The sequence below is a fragment of the Phocoena sinus genome, chromosome 14, assembly GCF_008692025.1.
Source record: "Phocoena sinus isolate mPhoSin1 chromosome 14, mPhoSin1.pri, whole genome shotgun sequence".
Lineage (NCBI taxonomy): Eukaryota > Metazoa > Chordata > Mammalia > Artiodactyla > Phocoenidae > Phocoena > Phocoena sinus.
In genome coordinates this window covers 74,008,537-74,030,392 of record NC_045776.1, presented here as the reverse complement: position 1 = coordinate 74,030,392, position 21,856 = coordinate 74,008,537, and the positions used below count along the sequence as shown (strand labels likewise).

The window sequence follows — 21,856 nt, the reverse complement described above, 5'->3', positions numbered from 1 at the left end:
AAAGCCAGCCATGCAAAAAAGCCAGTGACGGAGTTCCAGGCAAGAGGAGCAGCAAGTGGCATAAATCTGATCCTCTTTCTGTGCTCGGGGTAGGACAGCAAAGTGAGCAGGGTGGCTGGAATGCAATGGTAGAAGGAGAGGGGCAGGAGATGAGAGTCCAGACCGTGTAGGGGCTTAGGAGCCATGGAAGGAGTTTCAATTTTACTATTTATTTATTTATTTATTTATTTAGGCTGTGCCAGGTCTTAGTTGCAGAATGAATGACTTTTTTAGTTGCAGCATGCAGACATAGTTGCAGCATGCATGTGGGATCTAGTTCCCTGACTAGGGATTGAAGCCAGGCCCCCTGCATTGGGAGCATGGGGTCTTACCCACTGGACCACCAGGGAAGTCCCTAAATTTTACTCTTAAAATTTGAATCTGGCAGCTAATAATATCTTATAGTTGGTTTAATGTTTTAAATGTTCCATTGTGCCTTTGCCCCTTTCTTTTAACCTCGTTGTACCCCAGGGAGGTATCCTTATTGGACAGATGAAGAAGTAAAAAGCCATAGGAACTTGGTAACAGAACTGAGATGGTGCCGCTGGTGAGTGGCAGAGCCGGGTTTCAGAGCCTGTGGGTCCTGACTCCCAACTTGTGCTTTTATACTGTGTCTGCTGCCTCCCTGCCTTATATGGTTCTTTGGTTTTGATTCTTTGAATACCAGAGATAGTGAAAGGGGCAATTAAGAGGAGGACTCGGGCTTCCCTGGTGGCACAGTGGTTAAGAATTCGCCTGCCAATGCAGGAGACACGGGTTCGGGCCCTGGTCCGGGAATATCCTACATGCTGCGGAACAACTAAGCCCGTGTGCCACAACTACTGAAGCCCGTGCGCCTAGAGCCTGTGCTCCCAACAAGAGAACCCACCACAGTGAGAAGCCTGCACACCACAACCAAGAGTAGCCCCACTTGCTGCAACCAGAGAAAAGCCCACGTGCAGCAACAAAGACCCAACGCAGCCAAAAATAAAAAATAAATAAAATTAAAAAAAAAAAAAAAAGAGGAGGACTCTAGGCCTTCTTGGTCCTGTGTTAGGTATTCCATTTCTTTTTGGGGTTTAGGCACATGATACCTAGCAATTAAAGACTTGGCTAAGAGAATAAGGTAGCAATCTGAAGTCAGCCCATCTGATACTGGCGATCATTTAGCTCAGGAAATGTTCTTGTGGTGATTTATACTTGGGATCTGGCCAGGTAAGTCTTGTACATCTTAAAATCACCTTTTAGATCCTGCTGACCAAAGTATAGACTTCCCAGAGCCTCAAGCTTTGGGAACCAAAAGGAAATTGGGTCTTAGTGAGCTCTGCAAGCATTACAGTCACATACTGCACAGCAGGGGGAAGCAGAAGGAACACCTCTCAGCACAAAGTATTAATTATTTGAATGTTTTCCTCTTCAGTCACATTTAATGTGTGAGATGTTTATGTAAAATGGATGAACTTAACAAAGAGATTAAGAAATTAAGCCTAGAAATACTGCTACACTTTAAAATATAACCTTTTCCTATGAAGTATCTCCTTCAGCTAGAGATCAACTTGATGATGAAACAGTATCAGGCATAATAGCCACACATTCTTTGTGCTTGAGCTTTATGCTTTGAACTTTTATGTTAGGGGAACATTATTTACCTTTGCAAATACAAGAAGAATATCATAACTGGCATGGTAAGAATCACGTCTATTTTGACATTTTGTACAACACATCTACTGATTGGCAGAAGCAGACTCAATTTGGAAGCTCTCCATGTGGTTAATAAAATTGACATTAACAACCTTATTTGACATTTCAGTTGTGATGATTTTCTGTTCCTTCCTTTTATTTTTAGGGGATCATTGAAAACTTTTGTTCATACAGTCCATCTATTACAGAAGCAGACAGATCTAGGGTCCCTGCCTGTAGCTGATGTGCTGTATAGGTAAGTTGTCACTTTGGATCCTCACCCTCCTTCTACACAAGGGAGCCTTGTGCATAAAAGCTCTTTTAATAAGTAAATTGCTAAACTCTTTTTTTTTTAATCAATTAATGACTCATTTTTAAATAAGTATGTTATTTTCATCTTAAGTAAGAATTTTGTTTCTTTCCTTCTTGGAAGGTGTTCCTAGAGCATGTTATTTTTCATTTTTTAATTTTTGTGGTAAAAAAAATGCAATAGCTTGTCATGAATTCTTATTGTAGGTTTCAAGATAATAAGATGTTAAGGTATAAAGAAAAAAGTGAAAGTCATAATCTCACTACTCAAAGATAACCACTCCTAATGTTGTATGTGTTATATGTGTTTCCTAGTTCATACCCCTTTCTCTCCATCCCACCCCTTCTCTCTATCTCTCTCTCAGATATGTATACATGTAAAATATATACATTTTACACACAGCTACAATTTTATTATAACATTTCCATAAGCACTACTTCATAATTTTCTAATTTAAAAATATACATATTGTTAATGTCTTTTCAGATGTATAGTATTTGTGTAGAACTATTTTAGTTTTCTGCTCTTTGAGATGTTAAGTAGACTTTTATCTTCTTGCTGAAATGGATAGTCTCAGTGTCTTTATGATTCTCTATCTCCCCTATTTAGGCTGTTGCTTTTGGAAGGGGGACCTGGATCCCCCTCCTGTTTGCTTGGTGGCAAACACATAGTATCATGGGGGTATGAAGACATGTTGCCTGCACCAGATAGCAACACTGGCTCCAGTTCTGAAAATAAAGGTAATGCAACGGTTTTGGTCCTGTGATTGAAATGAAGATATGAAAAGAGTGGTTTTAGATAATTGTGGAAAACGATTTAGATATAACTCTGTATTCCTTTTAATTAAGAGCTCAAGGTTCCTATACAGGGTAATCATTGTCTGCTTTATCAGTAAAAGTATAAAAGCTGATACTCGGTGAGGTAAGAAAATGGATAGGTTTTACTATCGCAAGGGAAAAGGATCATCCATACATTCCTGCCAAGGAGGCATGAATTACTTAAATTCCTAGGTATTTGAATTTGGGCATGGGAGCCTTAAGTCCACGAATAGAGTACCAGGTCTTGTTGCCTGATGCTGTTTCTTTTAGTAACTTATTGTGTGTGTGTTGGTGAACCTCCTGTCCTACAAGCAAAAAAAAAAAATGAGATTGTTCAAAGGAGCATGAATTGTTAAGTATCCCCTTTAAATAAAGGAGACTAGATTAAAATGTTTTTACAGTTTTACAGGTATTACATATCTGTTTATTCTGTGATCTCAGTGAAAATGGCAGAAGGTCTCTGAAATGACCTGCAGTTAACTGACTTACCAGGTGAATTAGGCCTCTATTCGCTTGGTAGATGTACTGACCGGTGCTGTGGCACACAAAACCCATGAGGCCAGTAGGCTCTTCTTAGAGTCTGTGCATTGCTGCTCCCACCTACGGAGTTGCAAGCTTGCCAAGAGTCTGCCTTGCTTCCAAACCTGTTTGTTATTGTAATTGGTACTTGTGATTATATCATTAAATATTACATAAGTGATAAAATAGGAATTTAAAAAACCCTAGGGAATTATTTACATTTAGAAATGGAAGGCTTTTAGGGCTTCCCTGACGGTGCAGTGGTTAAGAATCCGCCTGCCAATGCAGGGGACATGGGTTCGAGCCCTGGTCTGGGAAGATCCCACATGCCGCGGAGCAACTAAGCCCGTGTGCCACCAACTACTGAAGCCCGTGCGCCTAGAGCCCGTGCTCCGCAACAAGAGAAGCCACCGCAATGAGAAGCCCACGCACCACAATGAAGAGTAGCCCCTGCTCACCGCAACTAGAGAAAGCCTGTGTGCAGCAACGAAGACCCAACACAGCCAAAAAAATTTAAATAAATAAATAAATTTATTTTTTTAAAAAATGGAATGCTTTAGAATGAGTCAACAAAGCCAATCTCTAAGAAATTGGTATTCTCTAAGAAATTAGAGCGGGATTCAGAGTCTATTCTGCCCACCCCTTCTCACACTTTTGATGGGGACAGCTTTCCTAGGTAACTGTAAGGGAATGGGGTTCAGTCTAAGCAGTGGGCCATCCCCACACCTCTCATCCAGTGCCTGTGCCTTTTCACGGTCCACTGTTTCTTCCAGACAGTCATGTGAAAGTGGTGAGAGGAACAGAGGCAAGACTCCTGGATGTGAGTTACTATCTTCACTGACTCAACTAGAGTCAATAGGAGAAGCAAAAAGCCTCCAATGCCCAAGAAGTTCTTAAACATTATAGGTGGAAATTTATAAATTCATACAAAACCAAAACTCTTTTCTTTACTCTCTCCTTTTACTCCTTTTAGTATCTCCTTTGGAGTAATTTCTTACTGAGGATGATGGTATTAAGCTGATCTGTATGCTTTTCACTCTCTTGTACCTTTGGTTTTGCTCCTGGCTAGAGAATGTTTTTCTTATAAAAATTTAAAAAGTAGTCTTATTTAATTTTTAATATGTGGAAACATTCAACATACCCAGATGTTGAAAGCATACTACAGTAAACCCTGTATACCCATCACTCAGCTTCAACAAGTGTCAACTCCGGCCAATCTTGTTTTACTCTGTCACCTTGACTCTCACTTCTTGTCAGATCCATACTCAAAAGGCCTTGGCCTTAATCTAAAGAGTGATGAATAAATGTATATTTATAAGTTTTAAGTTAAAATAAAATATTTAAGGAATGAAATTAATATTTTGAAAATGATTACCTACTTTTAACTGTTTTTTGAAGAACTAATAGGAACAAGTCTCAGTTATCTTGGATTAGTAGACTGAATTTTTAAGATAACCACATACTTAGTACTAATTTGAGTGCTATTACACTGGATTTCTTATAATACGGCAAATAGTAGAGAAACTCCACTTAAACATAGTAAGTGGATTGATTTTGAAAATAAAAACAAAGTTTTATTTGTAAGCTCTTTTATTAAGGTAAATTCTCTAGAATATGTTAGTAAACCATTTACTATCATTCAGAGAGATACTGTTTGTTTTAAGCTTGGGGAAGATATCCCTAAGGGTAAACATACTTGCTCTTTTTAAATAGAAGTGATATTATGCTTTTGTGCTGTGTCACTCCAGAAATTTAAAATGAGGATCTCTAGATGGAAAATCCACAAGGAGTAGATTTTAGTTCAATGTATATCATCAGTCTATCAACATAAAATCATTTGCCATTCATGGGGCCCTGGCTTTGTACCAGAGAGCAGTGTGGGTGTTTACCTATGTTGTCTCATTTAACCATCACAGTAACTCTTGAGGTACATATTATCTTCATCTTACAGATGAAGAAACTGAAGTTCAAAGAGGCCCAAGGTCAACTAATAAGTGCCCCAAACTCTTAAATCTCACACCTTTTTTATTACACAATCCTTAGCGAAAGTATTGTATACTTAGTCATTTCAGATTGGAGTTAGGAATGTATTTTTGCTATTCAAAAAAAAAAAGGAAAGAAAAAAAATCTTTGGCAGAGACTGAACCAGGTTCTTCTGCTAATAACTTTCTGACCTCTTTCCCTGATCTTGGTCTCTAATCCTACATGCATTTTGGAGTTTTGTTTTAGGTGTTCAAGCCATCTTCCCTGGAAGTCACGTTGAAGCACTTATTTTATTATTTTTATTTCTGGCAGTACTGTGCAGCTTGCAGGGATCTTAGTTCCCCGACCAGGGATCGAACCTGGGGCCCGGCAGTGAGAGCACTGAGTCCTAACCCACTGGACTGCCAGGGAATTCCCAAGAAGCACTTATTTAAGAAATGGGAGATTATCTTTCATTCAGCCTCCTAATGGCTTTTTCATTCGAAAAAGCACGTTTATAATTTCATTAGAAAAAGCATGTATATAATTTACTTGTGAAAAAACGATTTCAGATGCTGACTTGGGACGCTGTGTCACGGCAGATGGTCTTTACCTGTATACTACTAACTCAGTTGGAAGAGGAGTAAGCAAATTGGGGTCTGGATTACATGGTACTCTCAGGTCAGTTGCATGGAACTTGATGAATGATTTGGCTGGAACGTTTTCCTCATTACCTAAATCTGTGATGAAGACACCCGGGAGTGCGTGCTAACTCCCCATAGACTGATGAGTGACTAAACAGGTGTGAATGACTGGTTTTCTCTTATTGTCACTTTCTCTCTCTGGTTCTGTTAATGCATTTCAGCTTTGTTTTGACTCTATAAAGAGTTTGGTAGCCCTAAAATCATTGTTTCTAGCTTCTAGCCAGAAATTCCTCTGTGATCAGAATTTTTATATTAATGACTTCTCCATGTTGATAAATGGGTATTTTTCGAGTTAAGTCTTTTTGTTCTTGGATTTGACATTGGATCAGTGGTGATTTTTTTTTTTTCAGTTGGGATATAAGATCTATGAATTGCTGCCAAAAGAAACCACAGTTTGAGATCCTTATGTATATTTAATTAGACCGTTTCCCCAACTTTTTCTCCTCTCCAATTTGTTGTGGGAAATTAATATTTGCCATAGTTTGTGAGTCTCAAAGTTAATATAATATGTTTATTCTCCTTCAGATGTTTTGCATACTTAGTTATTGAAAAAAAATTAGGAGGGAAATGTTGTTTTGTCTGTTGTAGCTCATTGCAGGGTTTCAGACATGACCTGGTGACTTAGCCTGTATACCGTTTTTCCCCACAGAGGTTTTGTGTACTGCCGGAATGAGGAGCTGGAACCAGGATGGATTGCTTTTGGCAGTGGCAGTCTTCTCCACCGGCCTGTATCTTTTGACAATAAACCTCACTCTCTTTTCCAGGTCATTGACCAGAATACCCTTCAGGTAAACAGAACACCAAGGCTTTGTGTTTTATATTTTGGCGACAGTAAGGGAAGTTTGTGACATCATCAGAAGGAATAATAACACAGCTGATATAGTTTCCTGCCAGAGTGACATCCTTTTAACTGTCATCGTTTGGGCATTCTGTTTTTTCTTTAATGTCTTAAGTTTTCCCATTTTAGGATTAAAAAAATTTGAGAGAGTCAAAGATGGTATAAATCCCAGCTTTTTTTTTTTTTTAACTAGATCTATTTTGGAAAGGCATTATCTCCCTATTCAATTTGTTCTAAACAGCCTTTCTGTGGGAATGGGAGCTTTGAAATGAGTTTAGATAAAATCATTGTGCGCTTGGGATTGAGCTCATCCTTGGTGCTCTTAAAGCACTCTGTTATGGCACTTGCTATATTATACTGAAATCGCCTGCTGTTGTGTCGAACTCCTCCCCAAGACCCCACACACACACCTTTAGGTCAGGACCCTGTCTTACTCATCTTTGTGTCCTTAGAATGTAGCACAACATTTGATTGATAATTGATAATAACAGTGTCTCTCTTAGCCAGGCTGTGGGTTTGGCAATTTACATACACTTCCTCTCCTTATCTGTGAGGTGTGACTACGGCAGTTTCATCTTACAGTTAAGGCACCTGAGGCTAGGCACGTTGTAAGCACTCAGTAAGTGTTTGTTCTTCAATGAAGGAGTGAGCTTAGAGAGGTTAAGTATCTTGCCACACAATAATGGCAGCATGAGAACTTGAACCCATCTGCTCTAGAGTTTGAGCTCTTTATGCTACAACTTTCTTTTAACCAAAGTCAAACTGAACGGTTAGAGTTACTATCTGTGGAGTGAGTGCCCTGAGAGTAGTCACATCCAGGACTTAAGTGGGATGTTACACATCTTTTCTTGTCTGTCACTCAACTGTGCCTTTCCTGGAGAACAGTCTTGCTCACCTTTGCATCTGCAGAGCACATAGGAGGTGCTCAAAAATTGTTTGTTTGTGTTTTAAAATTTTATTTATTTTATTTTTGACTGTGTTGGGTTTTTGTTGCTGCACACGGGCTTTCTCTAGCTGTGGCGAAGGGGAGCTACTCTTCCTTGCGGAGCGCGGGCTTCTCATTGCAGTGGCTTCTCTTGTTACGGAGCACGGGCTCTAGATGCGCAGGCTTCAGTAGTTGCAGCACGCGTAGTTGTGGCTCATGGGCTCTAGAGCGCAGGCTCAGTAGTTGTGGCGCATGGGCTTAGTTGCTCCGCGGTATGTGGGGTCTTCCTGGACCAGGGCTTGAACCTGTGTCCCCTGCACTGGCAGGCGGATTCTTAACCACTGCACCACAATGGAAGCCCTCAAAACTTGTTAGATGAATAAAATAACAAATAGATGCCAAATTAACTTCATTTCTTATCAGTAATGCAGATAGATGAGAACATTGCCTGTTTTCATTTGAGCAGGCAATTTGAAATAGCCTGGGGACTTAAACAGATGTTAAATCTTGGAACGTGGTTTACATTTGACATAATGTCAGTATCCTCTGTGTTTTTGCAAAAACTTTGTTGCCCAAGAAAGCAGTGTTCTCACTAACTAGATAGGTGCGTTGGAACAATTTGTGGGTAGCTTAAGCCATTCAGTAGCCGTCAACTTTCTAGATGTCTTGGCATTACAGATTTCAAAGTGTGGTTATAGCAACTAAATGACTTTTTTAACTTTTGAGGTAGCAAAAACAAGTCTGGAAAAAAGTTCATATGAAATGAGTTCAGGGGTCTAAAGTAACCTTAGGAAAACTAGTGACCCACCCAAAGAGATGGAGTAACTGAAGGTCATTCTTACTGTCTCCTAAAGGCACCTGACCTTCTCTAATTATTTTTATTTGGGGATTTTCAGTTCTGTTTCTATTCTTGGATTTTTTTTTTTTAAACCTAGTCAGCAGTTCTCTTGATTCTCATTTTCTCTTATTTTAAGTGCTTTTCTCTGGCAGTAAAAATTAGTATGTAACTGCACATTTAATATAAAATATGCAGAACTTATTCATTACACTGAAACTGAAAGATGTTTAGTATTAGAAACACATGCTTCATGTCTAATACAGAGAATGGGTGTTTGTCTTTTTCCTTCTGCTGGTTGTGGTGAATTTCAGTAAGCCCTCATGTGCTAAGTGAGGATCTGTGTGTACCTTCATCTCTTTACTCCTCCCTCTTCTCTGCTTTCCCTTTTGTTTTTTTTCTCACCTTTGCTTTTTTCCTTCCTTCCATAATTATTAATTTCTGAGTTAGACTCTGAATTAGGTGCTGGGAATATAAAGATGAATAAGATATAGTTCCTGTCCTTTAAATATACTTAAGCCTTAAATTTATATACTAAGGGAATTTCAGAAAGTACTGTTTCTCTAAAACTTTGGTTTTTTCTTTTTTTTAACATCTTTATTGGAGTATAATTGCTTTACAATGGTGTGTTAGTTTTTGCTGTATAACAAAGTGAATCAGCTATATGTATACATATATCCCCATATCCCCTAAAAAACTTTGTTTTTAATAAATGTTTGATAAAACACACATGCATAGCAGATTCAAAGAGTTTAGTAATACTTTTTCCTATTAAAATGTAATGGGAATTAATCTCAGGAATCTTTTAATCTATTGCATGGCCCATTGTATGAACTCATATTTCTGTCATATAATTTTCATATATTATTCTTAGAGGTAAATGTCAGTTTTATTTTGACCAGGAGGCCTATTGAATTCTCTTCTTGGACTTAATGGCATTAATGATGAACTGATAGAATCAGAATTTACATGTCACACTAATGAAGTTTTCCTCCCTTTCATGTCCAGGTGTGCCAGATGGTGCCAATGCCAGCCAATCACCTCCCTGTGGGCAGCACTATGAGCACCGTGCACCTGTCTTCAGATGGTACTTACTTCTATTGGATCTGGTCTCCTGCCAGTCTGAATGAGAAAACACCTAAGGGACATTCTGTCTTCATGGACATTTTTGAACTTGTGGTAAGTTTCACTTTCTCATTTTATGTCTTTGCAGAGACATTTTTTACTTGCTTTCTTTTTATAATTGGTTTACAAAGGACCTAAGAAACTTGGAGTACTTGTACAGTGTGTTCACTCTTGCCTCAAAATTGACTTCTCTCTTGGATGTCTTTGAAGATTTCTTTGTTTGGAGTTGTATGACACAAATAAAGGCAAGGTTTTTGAAGGTTAATCCAGCAACAGAGTGGAGATAAGGATAGTTAATGTGTAGACAGTGGGCTTTTAAGTAGAAATGCTCATAAGCTTCTTGGAAATTTGGAACTAAATTGCACTAGCAAGATTGGGTCTACAGATGGATATTGGGAGTCCCCAAGAGAGATGACAGTTGATATTGTGAGAAGGCAGTCATTCATTCATTCATTAGATATTGGCTAAGTATCTACTGAGAACCAGGCATGGTGGTATCTAGGTGGTAGGAATACAGTGATGGGCAAGGGGGACAGGACCCTTGCTCAAATGGAGCTTGAATTTTGGCTGGTGAGTGGGTTGAGTTGTAGTGGTAGTGGAGAGACAAAACATTGACCATAAACAAGTGAACAGATATGTGGACAACATAATTTGAGGTAGTGAAGGAAAAGTAGTAGCTAACCAGATGAAGAAGTTGGGGAATAGGGAGGAAAGAACATGGTAGGAAAGGGAGACCACAAATGGAAAAACTCTGTGGAGGGAGCGAGCATGTGTTTTATTGGAAATGACAGCGGGCCAGAGTGGTTGAGTGCAGAGAGAAGAGCTTGGGGCAAGGAGAGACTGGAAACCATGATGGTCCAGATCTGCACTGTCTAATATAATAGCTAGTAGCCACATGTGGCTATTTAAATTAATCAGAATTACATACAATTAAAACTTCAGTTGCTCAGTTGCATTAGCCACGTTTCAAGTCCTCAGTAGCCACATGTGGCAGGCTAGTGGCTACCATGTTGAACATCAAAGATAGAGAACATTTCCATCATTAAAGAAAGGTCTATTGGACAGCACTGGTCTAGATAATATTTGTAGAGACTTGTAAAGAAAAAATTGCCCCAAGCCAGGTCTGTGACAAAACCTTTTTACATAATGTAATTTACAGCCTCCTTCTGGGAAGAAATTAGCATTCCTGAAGGAAAAAAAAAAAACACTGAAGCAATTTCTGATAAACTTTAATGGGGTTAAAACTTGTTCTGGGAAAGAAGTCATCCATCCTGCCAGTTAACTGTCAGTCTAGTAACCTTTAACTGTACATTCTTCTTTTTTTTTTTTTCTATCTAGTTTCTCAGTATTCTCAAATCATTATCTTTTCTTATAAAATGTCTTAGCCAGAGTGAGTCTTTGAATTGATCTGCTAGAGATTGTACTACTAGAAGATGCGTTCATAATTAAATTGTTAGAAATGCCTTTTTTAAAAAGTTGTTTTTAAACAGACCTAACGAGCTAGTTAAAAGATTTAGGTCTTTGTCCTAAGAATAATGGGAAAACATCAAAGAATTCCCCTTTCCCTTATATGCTTTTGTTAAATTAAAAAATATCTATATCAAAGAAAAACATGTACATGGATTAAAACTTGAGGTAGCACATCTAGGCTCATAATGAAAAGTGAGAGTCTCTTGCCCCATCCCTAGCATGTTCCTTATAGACAGTTACTTTAATGGTGTCAGCTTTTCCTTCTTCTGGTGGCTGCTTTCATATTTCTAAGTAAAAGGCTTATATTGCTGTTTCTTGGTTTACTAACCCTATATATGGTGTGTGTGTGTGTGTGTGTGTGTGTGTGTGTGTGTGTGTGTGTGTGTGTTTGTTTTTTGCTGTGATAGATGAGCATTTGGCTCAGTTCATCCCCTTTCTTTCCTCCTTTTTCCTAATGTATTTATTTCATTCATTTTAATTCCTCTTTGGAGGAGAATATCTTTGTAACTTATAGTTAACCTTTTATTACTTGTTCCTCAGCTCTAGGTAGTAGTAGTGTCCCTTCCTGCACGAACCCGTGTCCCCTGCATCGGCAGGCGGACTCTCAACCACTGCACCACCAGGGAAGCCCTATTCTTCTTTTTAAAGTATGATGATGGCATTGTGATTATATAAGAAAATGTCCATATTTTTAGAGATGTGTAGTGAAGTATTCAGAAGTGGAATTACATGATGTCTAGGACATGCTTTATTTATTTTTAAAAATTTTTACTGGAGTATAGTAGATTTACAGTGTTGTGTTAGTTTCAGCAAAGTGAATCAGTTATACATATAAATATATCCACTCTTTTTTAGATTCTTTTCCCATATAGGCCATTACAGAGTATTGAGTAGCGTTCCCTGTGCTATACAGTAGGTCCTTATTATCTATTTTATATATAGTAGTGTGTATATGTCAGTCCCAAGTCTGGGATATGCTTTAAAATGCTTGAGCAAAAATAGATGGGTGGGTTAAACAGATTTGGCCGTATCTGGTTAATAGTTGAATCTGGATGATGGATATATGGAGGTTCACTATACTATTCACTATTTTTGCATTTTTGAAAATTTTCATCATAAGATAAAAAATTCTTAAGCATCACCGGCCACTAGTTGAGCAGCTTCTAAAATGCTGACTTGGGGGACTTGGTGGTCCAGTGGTTAAGACTTAGCCTTTCAGTGCAGGGGGTGCGGGTTCAATCCCTGGTCAGGGAGCTAAGATCCCACATGCCTTGCGGCCACAAAACCAAAAACATAAAACAGAAGCAATGTTATAACAAATTCCGTAAAGACTTTAAAAAAATGGCCCACATCAAAAAATATATTTAAAACATAAAATAAAATGCTGACTTGGGAAGGTAAACATAGATATCTATCTGGCTTTCTGCCTATGGTACTTTCACAGAAGGGAGCACTGTGTAGCCATTAAAAAGCATGGGGCAGATCTGCATCGATTGAAGCAGATTAATTTCCAAGTTATATTGTTTAGTACAAAAAGCTAGGTTCAGAGCACTGTGTGTAATCACTACCTGCTGTATGATAAAAGTTGTGGCTGGCGGGGAGGCGCGGATTCTCTCTGGAATTGTCCTTCTCCTATGATAACAGCTCTCCTCTCTCAGTGGATCACTCAGCACAGCGTACAAATACATGAGAGGATATCCAGCCTTGAAAAATCAAAACCAACTCCCTTGATCCACACCCACCTCCACTCCCCTATTCTTTGGCTCCCATTTACAGCAATATGCTTAAAAGAGTTTATTTTTACTGTTCTGTGTTCTTTCCTCCCATTCTCTCTTGAGCCTGCTCCAATCAGTTTTGTATCCTCATCACACCACCAAAACAGCTCTTCCCGAGTTCATCAGGGACTTCCACAATAGTCAATTCAAGGGCAACTCAGTTTTCTTTTTACTCGACCTTTTAGCAGTATTTAACGTGGCTTCACCCCCTCCGCCATTCTTGAAAAGGTTTTCACTTGGACTTTGGGACACCCATAGGACTTCTTCTGTCACTGGTTGTTCCTGCCCAGCCTGTCTTCCCTACCTCTCAACAGTCACGGGCACCAGGACCTATTTCCAGGACCCTTTCTCTCTATCTGCTCTTACTCCCTGTTGATCTCATCCTATCTTATAGCTTGAAACACATCTCTATACAGATAATGCTCAAATTTGCTCCTCAGCCAAAACCTGTCCCTGAAGCTCTAGATGCGTATTGATGTGGGTGGGTGTTTGTATATGCACAGAATATGAGACTTTTCCGGTTGGAAGTCTGATAGTTCCCTCACGCTAAACATGCCCTCTACCAAACTCATGATTTTACTCCAGACTTGCTTCTCCTGCAGGCTTTCGCATTTCAGTTCATGGCATCTGTGTCCTTTCAGTGCTGGCCAAAGACCTTGGTGTCCCTCTCTATTCCTCTTTCTTTCCTTCCCAAATTCCATGTCCAGTCATCATATGCTGTCTGCTTTACCTTCAGAGTGTCTCCCAAATCCCATTCACCTCTGTAAAGGTACTGTGTGATTTGGGCCCCCTCTCACCCCACTCTAGCCACACCTGGTCTCCTTGCTGACATACACACACACTGAATGTGCTCCCCCCTCTGGACCTTTGTGCTGGGCTGTCATCGCACAGGTAACCAGGTGGCTTGTTCTCACTTATTTTAGGTCTCTGCTCAAATATCACCTTATCAGAAAGACCTTTCTGACAATTCTTTATAAATTATTTTATGTAAAATATAATCCTGTCCCTCCTTATCCCTTTTACCTTGCTTTTTCTTTGTGGCTCTTATTACTGCCAGTTTATTTGCTTATTTATTGACTGTCTCCCTTGCCTAGAATGTCAGCTCTAGGGCAGGGATTTTGTTCTCTTTTATTGACTGCTGTGTCCCCAGCACCTAGAACAATGTGCCTGGCACACGATAGGTGATTACTAGATACTTGTTGAATGAGTGGAAGCATCACAAGAAACTGGAAACGTTAGTTGCGTCTGAGGAGGGAACGTAGTGGGGAAGGCATTGCTTTCCACCGTTCATCTTTCTATGTGTTTTAAAAGTTTAAAAAGGGGCTATAAAAAGTTAAATTTTGGGGACTTCCCTGGCAGTCCAGTGGTTAAGACTTCGGCTTCCAATGCAGGGGATGTGGGTTCAATCCCTGGTCGGCGAGCTAAGATCCTACATGCCTCCGTGGCCAAAAAACCAAAACATAAAACAGAAGCAATATTGTAACAAATTCAATAAAGACTTTAAAAAAATTAAATTTTAATAAAGTTTTATAAATTTTTATAAGAAGGAGAACTTGGTTATTAACAGCATTGAATTCTGTTCAGAAGTCAAGATTGAGCCTGAAAGAGGTCTTTTGAATGGAGAATATGGAGGCTATTGGTGGTAGCCTTAGCAAGAGCTGTTGGGGAGGGTAAGGGGTGGAAGCCAGATGGAGCTGGCTGAGAAGTGAGGTGGAAAAGATGGTGGTGAAGAATAGATAATTCTCTCCAGACGTTTGCAATGAAAAAAGGAGAGAAATCAGCGGGGAGGTAGTGGAGTAGACTGTGGGGACATGGAAGTATTTTTAACTTTACTTTTTAAACCTTAAATTATTATTATTATTTCTTTTACGTCTTTATTGGAGTATAATTTTTTTACAATGGTGTGTTAGTTTCTGCTTTATAACAAAGTGAATCAGTTATACATATACATATGGTCCCATATCTCTTCCCTCTTGAGTCTCCCTCCCTCCCACCCTCCCTATCCCGCCCCTCCAGGCAGTCACAAAGCACCGAGCTGATCTCCCTGTGCTATGCGGCTGCTTCCCACTAGCTATCTACCTTATGTTTGGTAGTGTATATATGTCCATGCCTCTCTCTTGCTTTGTCACAGCTTACCCTTCCCCCTCCCCATATCCTCAAGTCCATTCTCTAGTAGGTCTGTGTCTTTATTCCTGTCTTACCCCTAGGATCTTCATGACATTTTTTTTTCTTAAATTCCATACATATGTGTTAGCATATGGTATTTGTCTTTCTCTTTCTGACTTACTTCACTCTGTATGACAGACTCTAGGTCTATCCACCTCATTACAAATAGCTCAATTTCATTTCTTTTTATGGCTGAGTAATATTCCATTGTATATATGTGCCACATCTTCTTTATCCATTCATCTGTCACTGGACACTTAGGTTGCTTCCATCTCCGGGCTATTGTAAATAGAGCTGCAATGGACATTTTGGTACATGACCCTTTTTGAATTATGGTTTTCTCAGGGTATATGCCCAGTAGTGGGATTGCTGGGTCATATGGTAGTTCTATTTGTAGATTTTTAAGGAACCTCCATACTGTTCTCCATAGTGGCTGTACCAATTCACATTCCCACCAGCAGTGCAAGAGGGTTCCCTTTTCTCCACACCGTCTCCAGCATTTATTGCTTCTAGAGTTTTTGATGATGGCCATTCTGACTGGTGTGAGATGATATCTCATTGTAGTTTTGATTTTCATTTCTCTAATGATTAATGATGTTGAGCATTCTTTCATGTGTTTGTTGGCAGTCTGTATATCTTCTTTGGAGAAATGTCTATTTAGGTCTTCTGCCCATTTTAGGATTGGGTTGTTTGTGTTTTTGTTATTGAGCTGCATGAGCTGCTTGTAAATTTTGGAGATTAATCCTTTGTCAGTTGCTTCATTTGCAAATATTTTCTCCCATTCTGTGGGTTGTCTTTTGGTCTTGTTTATGGTTTCCTTTGCTGTGCAAAAGCTTTGAAGTTTCATTAGGTCCCATTTGTTTATTTTTGTTTTTATTTCCATTTCTCTAGGAGGTGGGTCAAAAAGGATCTTGCTGTGATTTATGTCATAGAGTGTTCATGTGTTCATAGAGGTCCATCTCCCCCTTCACCTGATGGGTTTATTATTTCCTTTAAATTATGATCTGGCTGACTGAGATGCCCTTCATTCATCCTTCGTGTGTTAATCCAGTGCCTTGTCTGGGTAGCAGGGTAATAAGCCTTTGTTTTCAAGGTGCTTACATTAGAGTGTGGGGAATGAGTAAGAAAGGAAACAACAAGAACAAAATAATTTCAGTAAGTGATAAATGCTGGGGAGAAAATAAAGCAGGATAATGGGATAGAGAGTGAGGGGGCATGGAGGTGGGGAGCCGCTCCAGTTTGCCTGGCAGATAGGGCCATTCTGAGGAAGGACATTTGAACTGAAACGAGAATGATGAGAAGCAGCCATCCATCCTGCCAGAGAGGGCAACCAACCATCCCCGTTGGCCTGGGCCTGAGAGATTTCTTGGGACATGGGACTTTCAGTGCTAAAACCAGGACAGTCTCGGGCAAACCAGAACTAGTCCAGCCCAGGAAGAGGGATCAGCAAGTACAGGCCTAGCGTACAGGCATTTTGGAGGGGCGACAGAAGGCAGTGCGGCTGAAAGTATGGTGAGAAAGGGGGAGCAGAGGCAGACCAGCCGGGGAGGTCAGTGGATGTTGGACCCTGTGGACCTTACCAGTAGACTGGATTTTATTATAAGTGTGTTGGGAAGCTGCTGCAGGGTTTCAAACAGGGAAGGAGATGGTTTTATTTTCATTTGTAAATAAATCATTGGCTGGTGTGTGGACAGTAAAGCATATGGGGTCAAAGTGGAGAGACCAAAGTGGGGAGACGAATTGAGAGGCTGGATGGTCATCGGCCTTGAGGTGCTTGGGCCAGGAAGGGAGCCAGAGGGAAGGTTCTCATCGTTCCTAACTCTGTGCTGCTTCTTACTCCTCCCAGGCTCTTCCCCTCCTTTCTAAATCAGTAGTAGCTTTTTCATCCCAAAGAGCTTCTTAGCTAAGTACAGAGGTTCCCAGATTTACCACTTGGGCACCAAAGCCCAGTCCTCCTTGCTTCTCACAGGCGCTTTATCAGGTTTTCTTTTCAGTATTTTCGAAGTACTTGAACACAATGATACGATTTTTTTTCTTAAGCTATCTGCTGTCTTTCTCATAGGGCTAGTCTGGGTAATGCTTCTGAATGCCAAGTGATTGCTTTTTATCTGGATGCCTTTGAAGGGTCATATTTAGAGTCGTGCAACATAACTAGAGCTATACTTGGTAAAGGGTAATCTAGCTGGGGTGTGTGTGTGTGTAAAATGACGTGGTAAGATGTGGACGTGTTAAATTTTAGGCGACAAAAGGCTGCTCCAGTCGAAATGCTGGGGAGTGGGAGGCAGTTGGAGAAGCGGCACTAGATCTCAGTAGCAAGGCTGGGTCTGTATATAGAAACGTGGGAGCCACCTCGGAGAGCTGGTATTGGATTTGGGCCAGGGCACCGATTTGTTTACTCAGCAAAGCTTCAAGTGTTTACTGCGTGCCTCTGAGTGCTAGAAATGTTATGGTGAACAAGGCAGGCAGGATCCCGGGTCTCGGGGAGCCAATATTCATTTGGGGCGGGGAAGGTAGAAGGTCAAACAATCAATGAATTAATGAGTAAAATAATTTCAGAGAATGATAAATGCTGTGCAGATAAAACTGGGTGACGTGCTCTGGCTTGTGGGGGGTGGATGGGTGGGTGGAGGAGATTCCTCTTTAGATTGGTAATCATAGGAGGCCTCTTTGAGGCGGTGACATTTTACCTGAGACCCGAATGATGGGAAGGAACCAGCCACACATAGGAGGATCTAGGGACAGAGTGTTTCAGGCAGGGGTCTTAGACACCAGAGGCTGGGTCTAACTCTAAGCAAACTCCCATTTAGGTAAGTGGAGATGGGAACCAGCAAATAAGAGGAGAACAAGGAGGGCAGGAACTATCTTGGCTTTGCTCATTAGAAGAGTCCCTTACACATAGGTAAGTGTTCATGTTAAAAAGAAACAAACTGGGATTGTGTTCTACCACTGAGACTGAGGAAGGACAACCTTAAGAGTTCTGGCAACCGTGGTACAACCTACACGGAAGTCAAGAAAAAGGTTGATTTTGGTTCTAGGTTACTCTCGGCCCATCAAGAATGTCCACTTGTTAGAGGGAGCTGAGTTAAGTAGCTGCAAAGTGTTAAAAAGCAGAGGGGAGGAAATAGAAACAGCATTTCGAACTCTCTAAGAAACTCATTCCCTTACCATGTGTGAATGTCTTGTAAAAGCCTCCCCCCACCAGGTCCAGCCCTTCCAGGAACCTCGCCTGGCTGTGCTCCTCAATTTGCTCCCTTTCTCTTGCCTCTTCTCTGCTACCACCCTTTCACTTTGTACTTCTTTTTTGTTTTTTTATTTGCTTCTGGAAGCCTTGCCTCTTTATACTCCTGTTCTCTCTTATCTCTAGTCCTGCCCACCTTCGCTAGTGGCATCTGTTTCTGAGACTGCAGCCAGATCCAGGAGCCTGGGTCTGGAGGTACAGAGGCTGCATGAGATACATTTGGGACATTTGATAGTGAGTGGGAGTGGAGAAGAGGGATGGTATTGCAATGGGCCACCAAGGTTTTGTTTAAGATCCCAGAGGCCTGTGACTATCTGACACAAGGAAATCAGAGAGGGAGACCTTGAGCGTGAAGGGGCAGATGGGAGATAACTGAGGGAGCAGTTAGAGAGGAGGCAGAGTACTTCTTCCTTAAATAACATGAGGTGAAGTGCTTCTTCCTCTGGATTAAGAGGAAAGGAATAGGGCTTCCCTGGTGGTGCAGTGGTTGAGAGTCCGCCTGCCGATGCAGGGGACACCGGTTCGTGCCCCGGTCCGGGAAGATCCCACATACCGCGGAGCGGCTGGGCCCGTGAGCCATGGCCGCTGAGCCTGTGCGTCCGGAGCCTGTGCTCCGCAACGGGAGAGGCCACAACAGTGAGAGGCCTGCATACCGCAAAAACGAAAAAGAGGAAAGGAATAAATGAGGCTGGATACAAAGATTCTTGAGTGGGAAGAGAGATGAGTGGGAGCAGCTTACAGTAAGTGGTCTGGATCTTTTTAGCATTAAAGAAAGCCAGGTGGTCTGCTTAAAGCCAAGCTCAAAATTTGGTGAAGGAATTTTGGAATCACCACTCCAGAGATTTTTCTGGGGAATAATCAAGTGATGAAGGAAGAACTGCCAAGTACCAGCAAGGATCCAGTTGAAGCTGGCGTATATTTTTAGCAGACAAAGTCTGCCTTTCTCCACGATTGCTCTGCCAATACCCGAGCAGCTGGGGCTAGTGTTGACTGCTGTTAATACAGAGTTTGGATTTTAGCCAATTATATTTCAAGAAGACATTATCCTCATAGTTGTACTTAATGGTAAATCAAGATCTGATTGACTTGTTTTCCTCTCATCTTACTTGTACCTGTCAGAAGTTTGTAATTAGTGAGAGCTGCCTGTGGAATTCAATATAAGGAATTTTAATCAACAGGCTTCCATAGAACCTATTAAACTTAGCTCATTACTTTTAAAATCTGGGCTATTATGAAAAATGAAAGCTTTCAAACTTCTCGTAGCCTTCCTTTTGTTCTCAGTTTCTGTAGAGCAGTTAGGTTTTGAGGTATACACCTACTCAGGTACAATTTTGGGAAATGTTTTTGAGTAACCAGATGACAATAATACACTTCTCAAGTAGAAATTTGCTAAATGAATGGAAACAGATATCATTTAAGGACCTCTTTTTCTTTAAATATTAGGTTGAAAATGGTGTATTTGTAGCCAACCCGCTTCAGGAACGCACAATTCTAATGAGAAAAGAGGGCGAGTCTGCAAAAAGCATTAATGAGATGCTTCTGAGCAGACTTTCACGCTACCGAGCCTCGCCATCCGCAACGCTGGCTGCCCTTACCGGCTCCACCATCTCCAACACCCTGAAAGAGGACCAGGCAGGTAGGCTGCCCTTCGCTTTTTCAGCTATATATGTTTTTAAGACCTTATTTTTTAGAACAGTTTTAGGTTCGTAGCAAAAGTAAAGGAAGGTGCAGATTTCTCGTCTACCTCCTGCCCCCACACATGCACAGCCACCCTTATTATCAACATCCCCACCAGAGTGGTCCGTTTGTTACAACTGATGAACCCATCCTGACACATCATAATCACCCAGAGTCCATAGTTCACCTTAGGGTTCACTCTTGGTCTTGTACATTCTGTGGGTTTGGACAAATGCATAATGACATGTGTGCATTATTATGGCATCATATACGGTGCTTTTATTGCCTTAAAAATCCTCTGTGCTCTACCTGTTCATCCCTCCCCACCCCCCAAGCCCTGGCCACCACTGATCTTTTTATTGTCTTCATAGTTTTGCCTTTTCCAGAATGTCATGTAATTGGATTTATACAGAATGTAGCCTTTTCATATTGGCTTCTCTCACTTAGTAATATGCCTTTAAGATTCCTCCGTGCCTTTTCATGGCTTGGTACGTTCAGCTTGTGATTAGTGCATGCTGCCTGTGGAATTCAGGCAATACTTGTTATTGAGCATTTACAGTGTGCCATACAAAGCACTTTGCTTTACGTAGTTCACCGTTTTTAATGTCCTTCCAGTCATTTTTCATTTTTTTAATTCCAAGCTAATACATACTGTTGGCTGTGGACATGAATTAGCATGAATCTGTAATAATTCAAAGCAGCTCTGTGTTTAATGGTAAATACCTTATCATTACTGTTAGTATAAACTGTTTTCACATTTAGCATCTGCTTCATGAATGTAAAAAACTCATATTTAGCATCATCTTCACTAAATACATTCTTTTTTTTTAACATCTTTATTGGAATGTAATTGTTTTACAATGGTGTGTTAGTCTCTGCTGTATAACAAAGTGAATCAGCTATATGTATACATATATCCCCATATCCCCTCCCTCTTGCATCTCCCTCCCACCCTCCCTATCCCACCCCTCTAGGTGGTCACAAAGCACCGAACTGATCTCCCTGTGCTATGCAGCTGCTTCCCACTAGCTATCTGTTTTACGTTTGGTAGTGTATATATGTCAATGCCACTCTCACACTTCGTCCCAGCTTACCCTTCCCCCCTCCCCCGTGTCCTTAAGTCCATTCTCTACATCTGCATCTTTATTCCTGTCCTGCCCCTAGGTTCATCAGAACCATTTTTTTTTGACTCCATATATATGTGTTAGCATACGGTATTTGTTTTTCTCTTTCTGACTTACTTCACTCTGTATGACAGACTCTAGGTCCACCCACCTCACTACAAACAGTTCAATTTTATTTCTTTTTATGGCCAAGTAATATTCCATTGTATATATGTGCCACATCTTCTTTATCCATTCATCTGTTGCTGGACACTTAGGTTGCTTCCACGTCCTGGCTATTGTAAATAGTGCTGCAATGAATATTGTGGTACATGATTCTTTTTGAATTATGGTTTTCGCAGGGTATGTGCCCAGTAGCGGGATTGCTGGGTCATATGGTAGTTCTATTTTTAGTTTTTCTAAATACATTCTTGACCAAGAAAATGAGAGGCAAACCTTCCACAACAGAGGTTGCTTTTTCTGGAATTTGGCATTTAGTGTTTGCACTTTAATATTTGAAAATAGCATGTTTACAGAGTTTGAAAGTGAAAACAATATAAAAGGTATATGCAGAGAAATCTTACTCTCGTGTCCTGGTATAGTCAGTATTTGCCCCACCCTACCCCCTATAGGTAGCTCTATTTATTAGTTTTTGTTTATCCTGTCAGAGTTTTTTTATGCAAAGAGAAATTA

General features: G+C 40.5%; 1 protein-coding gene across 9 annotated transcripts in view; it reads left to right on the top strand.

Moving 5' to 3' along the window:
* HECTD4 (HECT domain E3 ubiquitin protein ligase 4) overlaps window positions 1-21,856 on the top strand; it is a 190,588-nt gene that overhangs the window by 51,957 nt on the left and 116,775 nt on the right. For 7 of the 9 annotated variants that reach the window (XR_004353147.1, XM_032654317.1, XM_032654314.1 and 4 more), the window contains exons 3-8: window positions 1,865-1,954; window positions 2,618-2,748; window positions 5,880-5,988; window positions 6,661-6,799; window positions 9,618-9,788; window positions 19,827-20,019. Coding sequence is in view for 7 of the 9 variants with exons in the window: in XM_032654317.1 (XP_032510208.1) it covers window positions 1,865-1,954; window positions 2,618-2,748; window positions 5,880-5,988; window positions 6,661-6,799; window positions 9,618-9,788; window positions 19,827-20,019 (833 nt within the window). In the remaining 2 variants the exon portion in view is untranslated. Of the gene's footprint in view, window positions 1-1,864; window positions 1,955-2,617; window positions 2,749-5,879; window positions 5,989-6,660; window positions 6,800-9,617; window positions 9,789-17,963; window positions 18,045-19,826; window positions 20,020-21,856 lie in introns of those variants that run through there. The other 2 variants (XM_032654319.1, XM_032654320.1) reach the window with 2 other exon arrangements.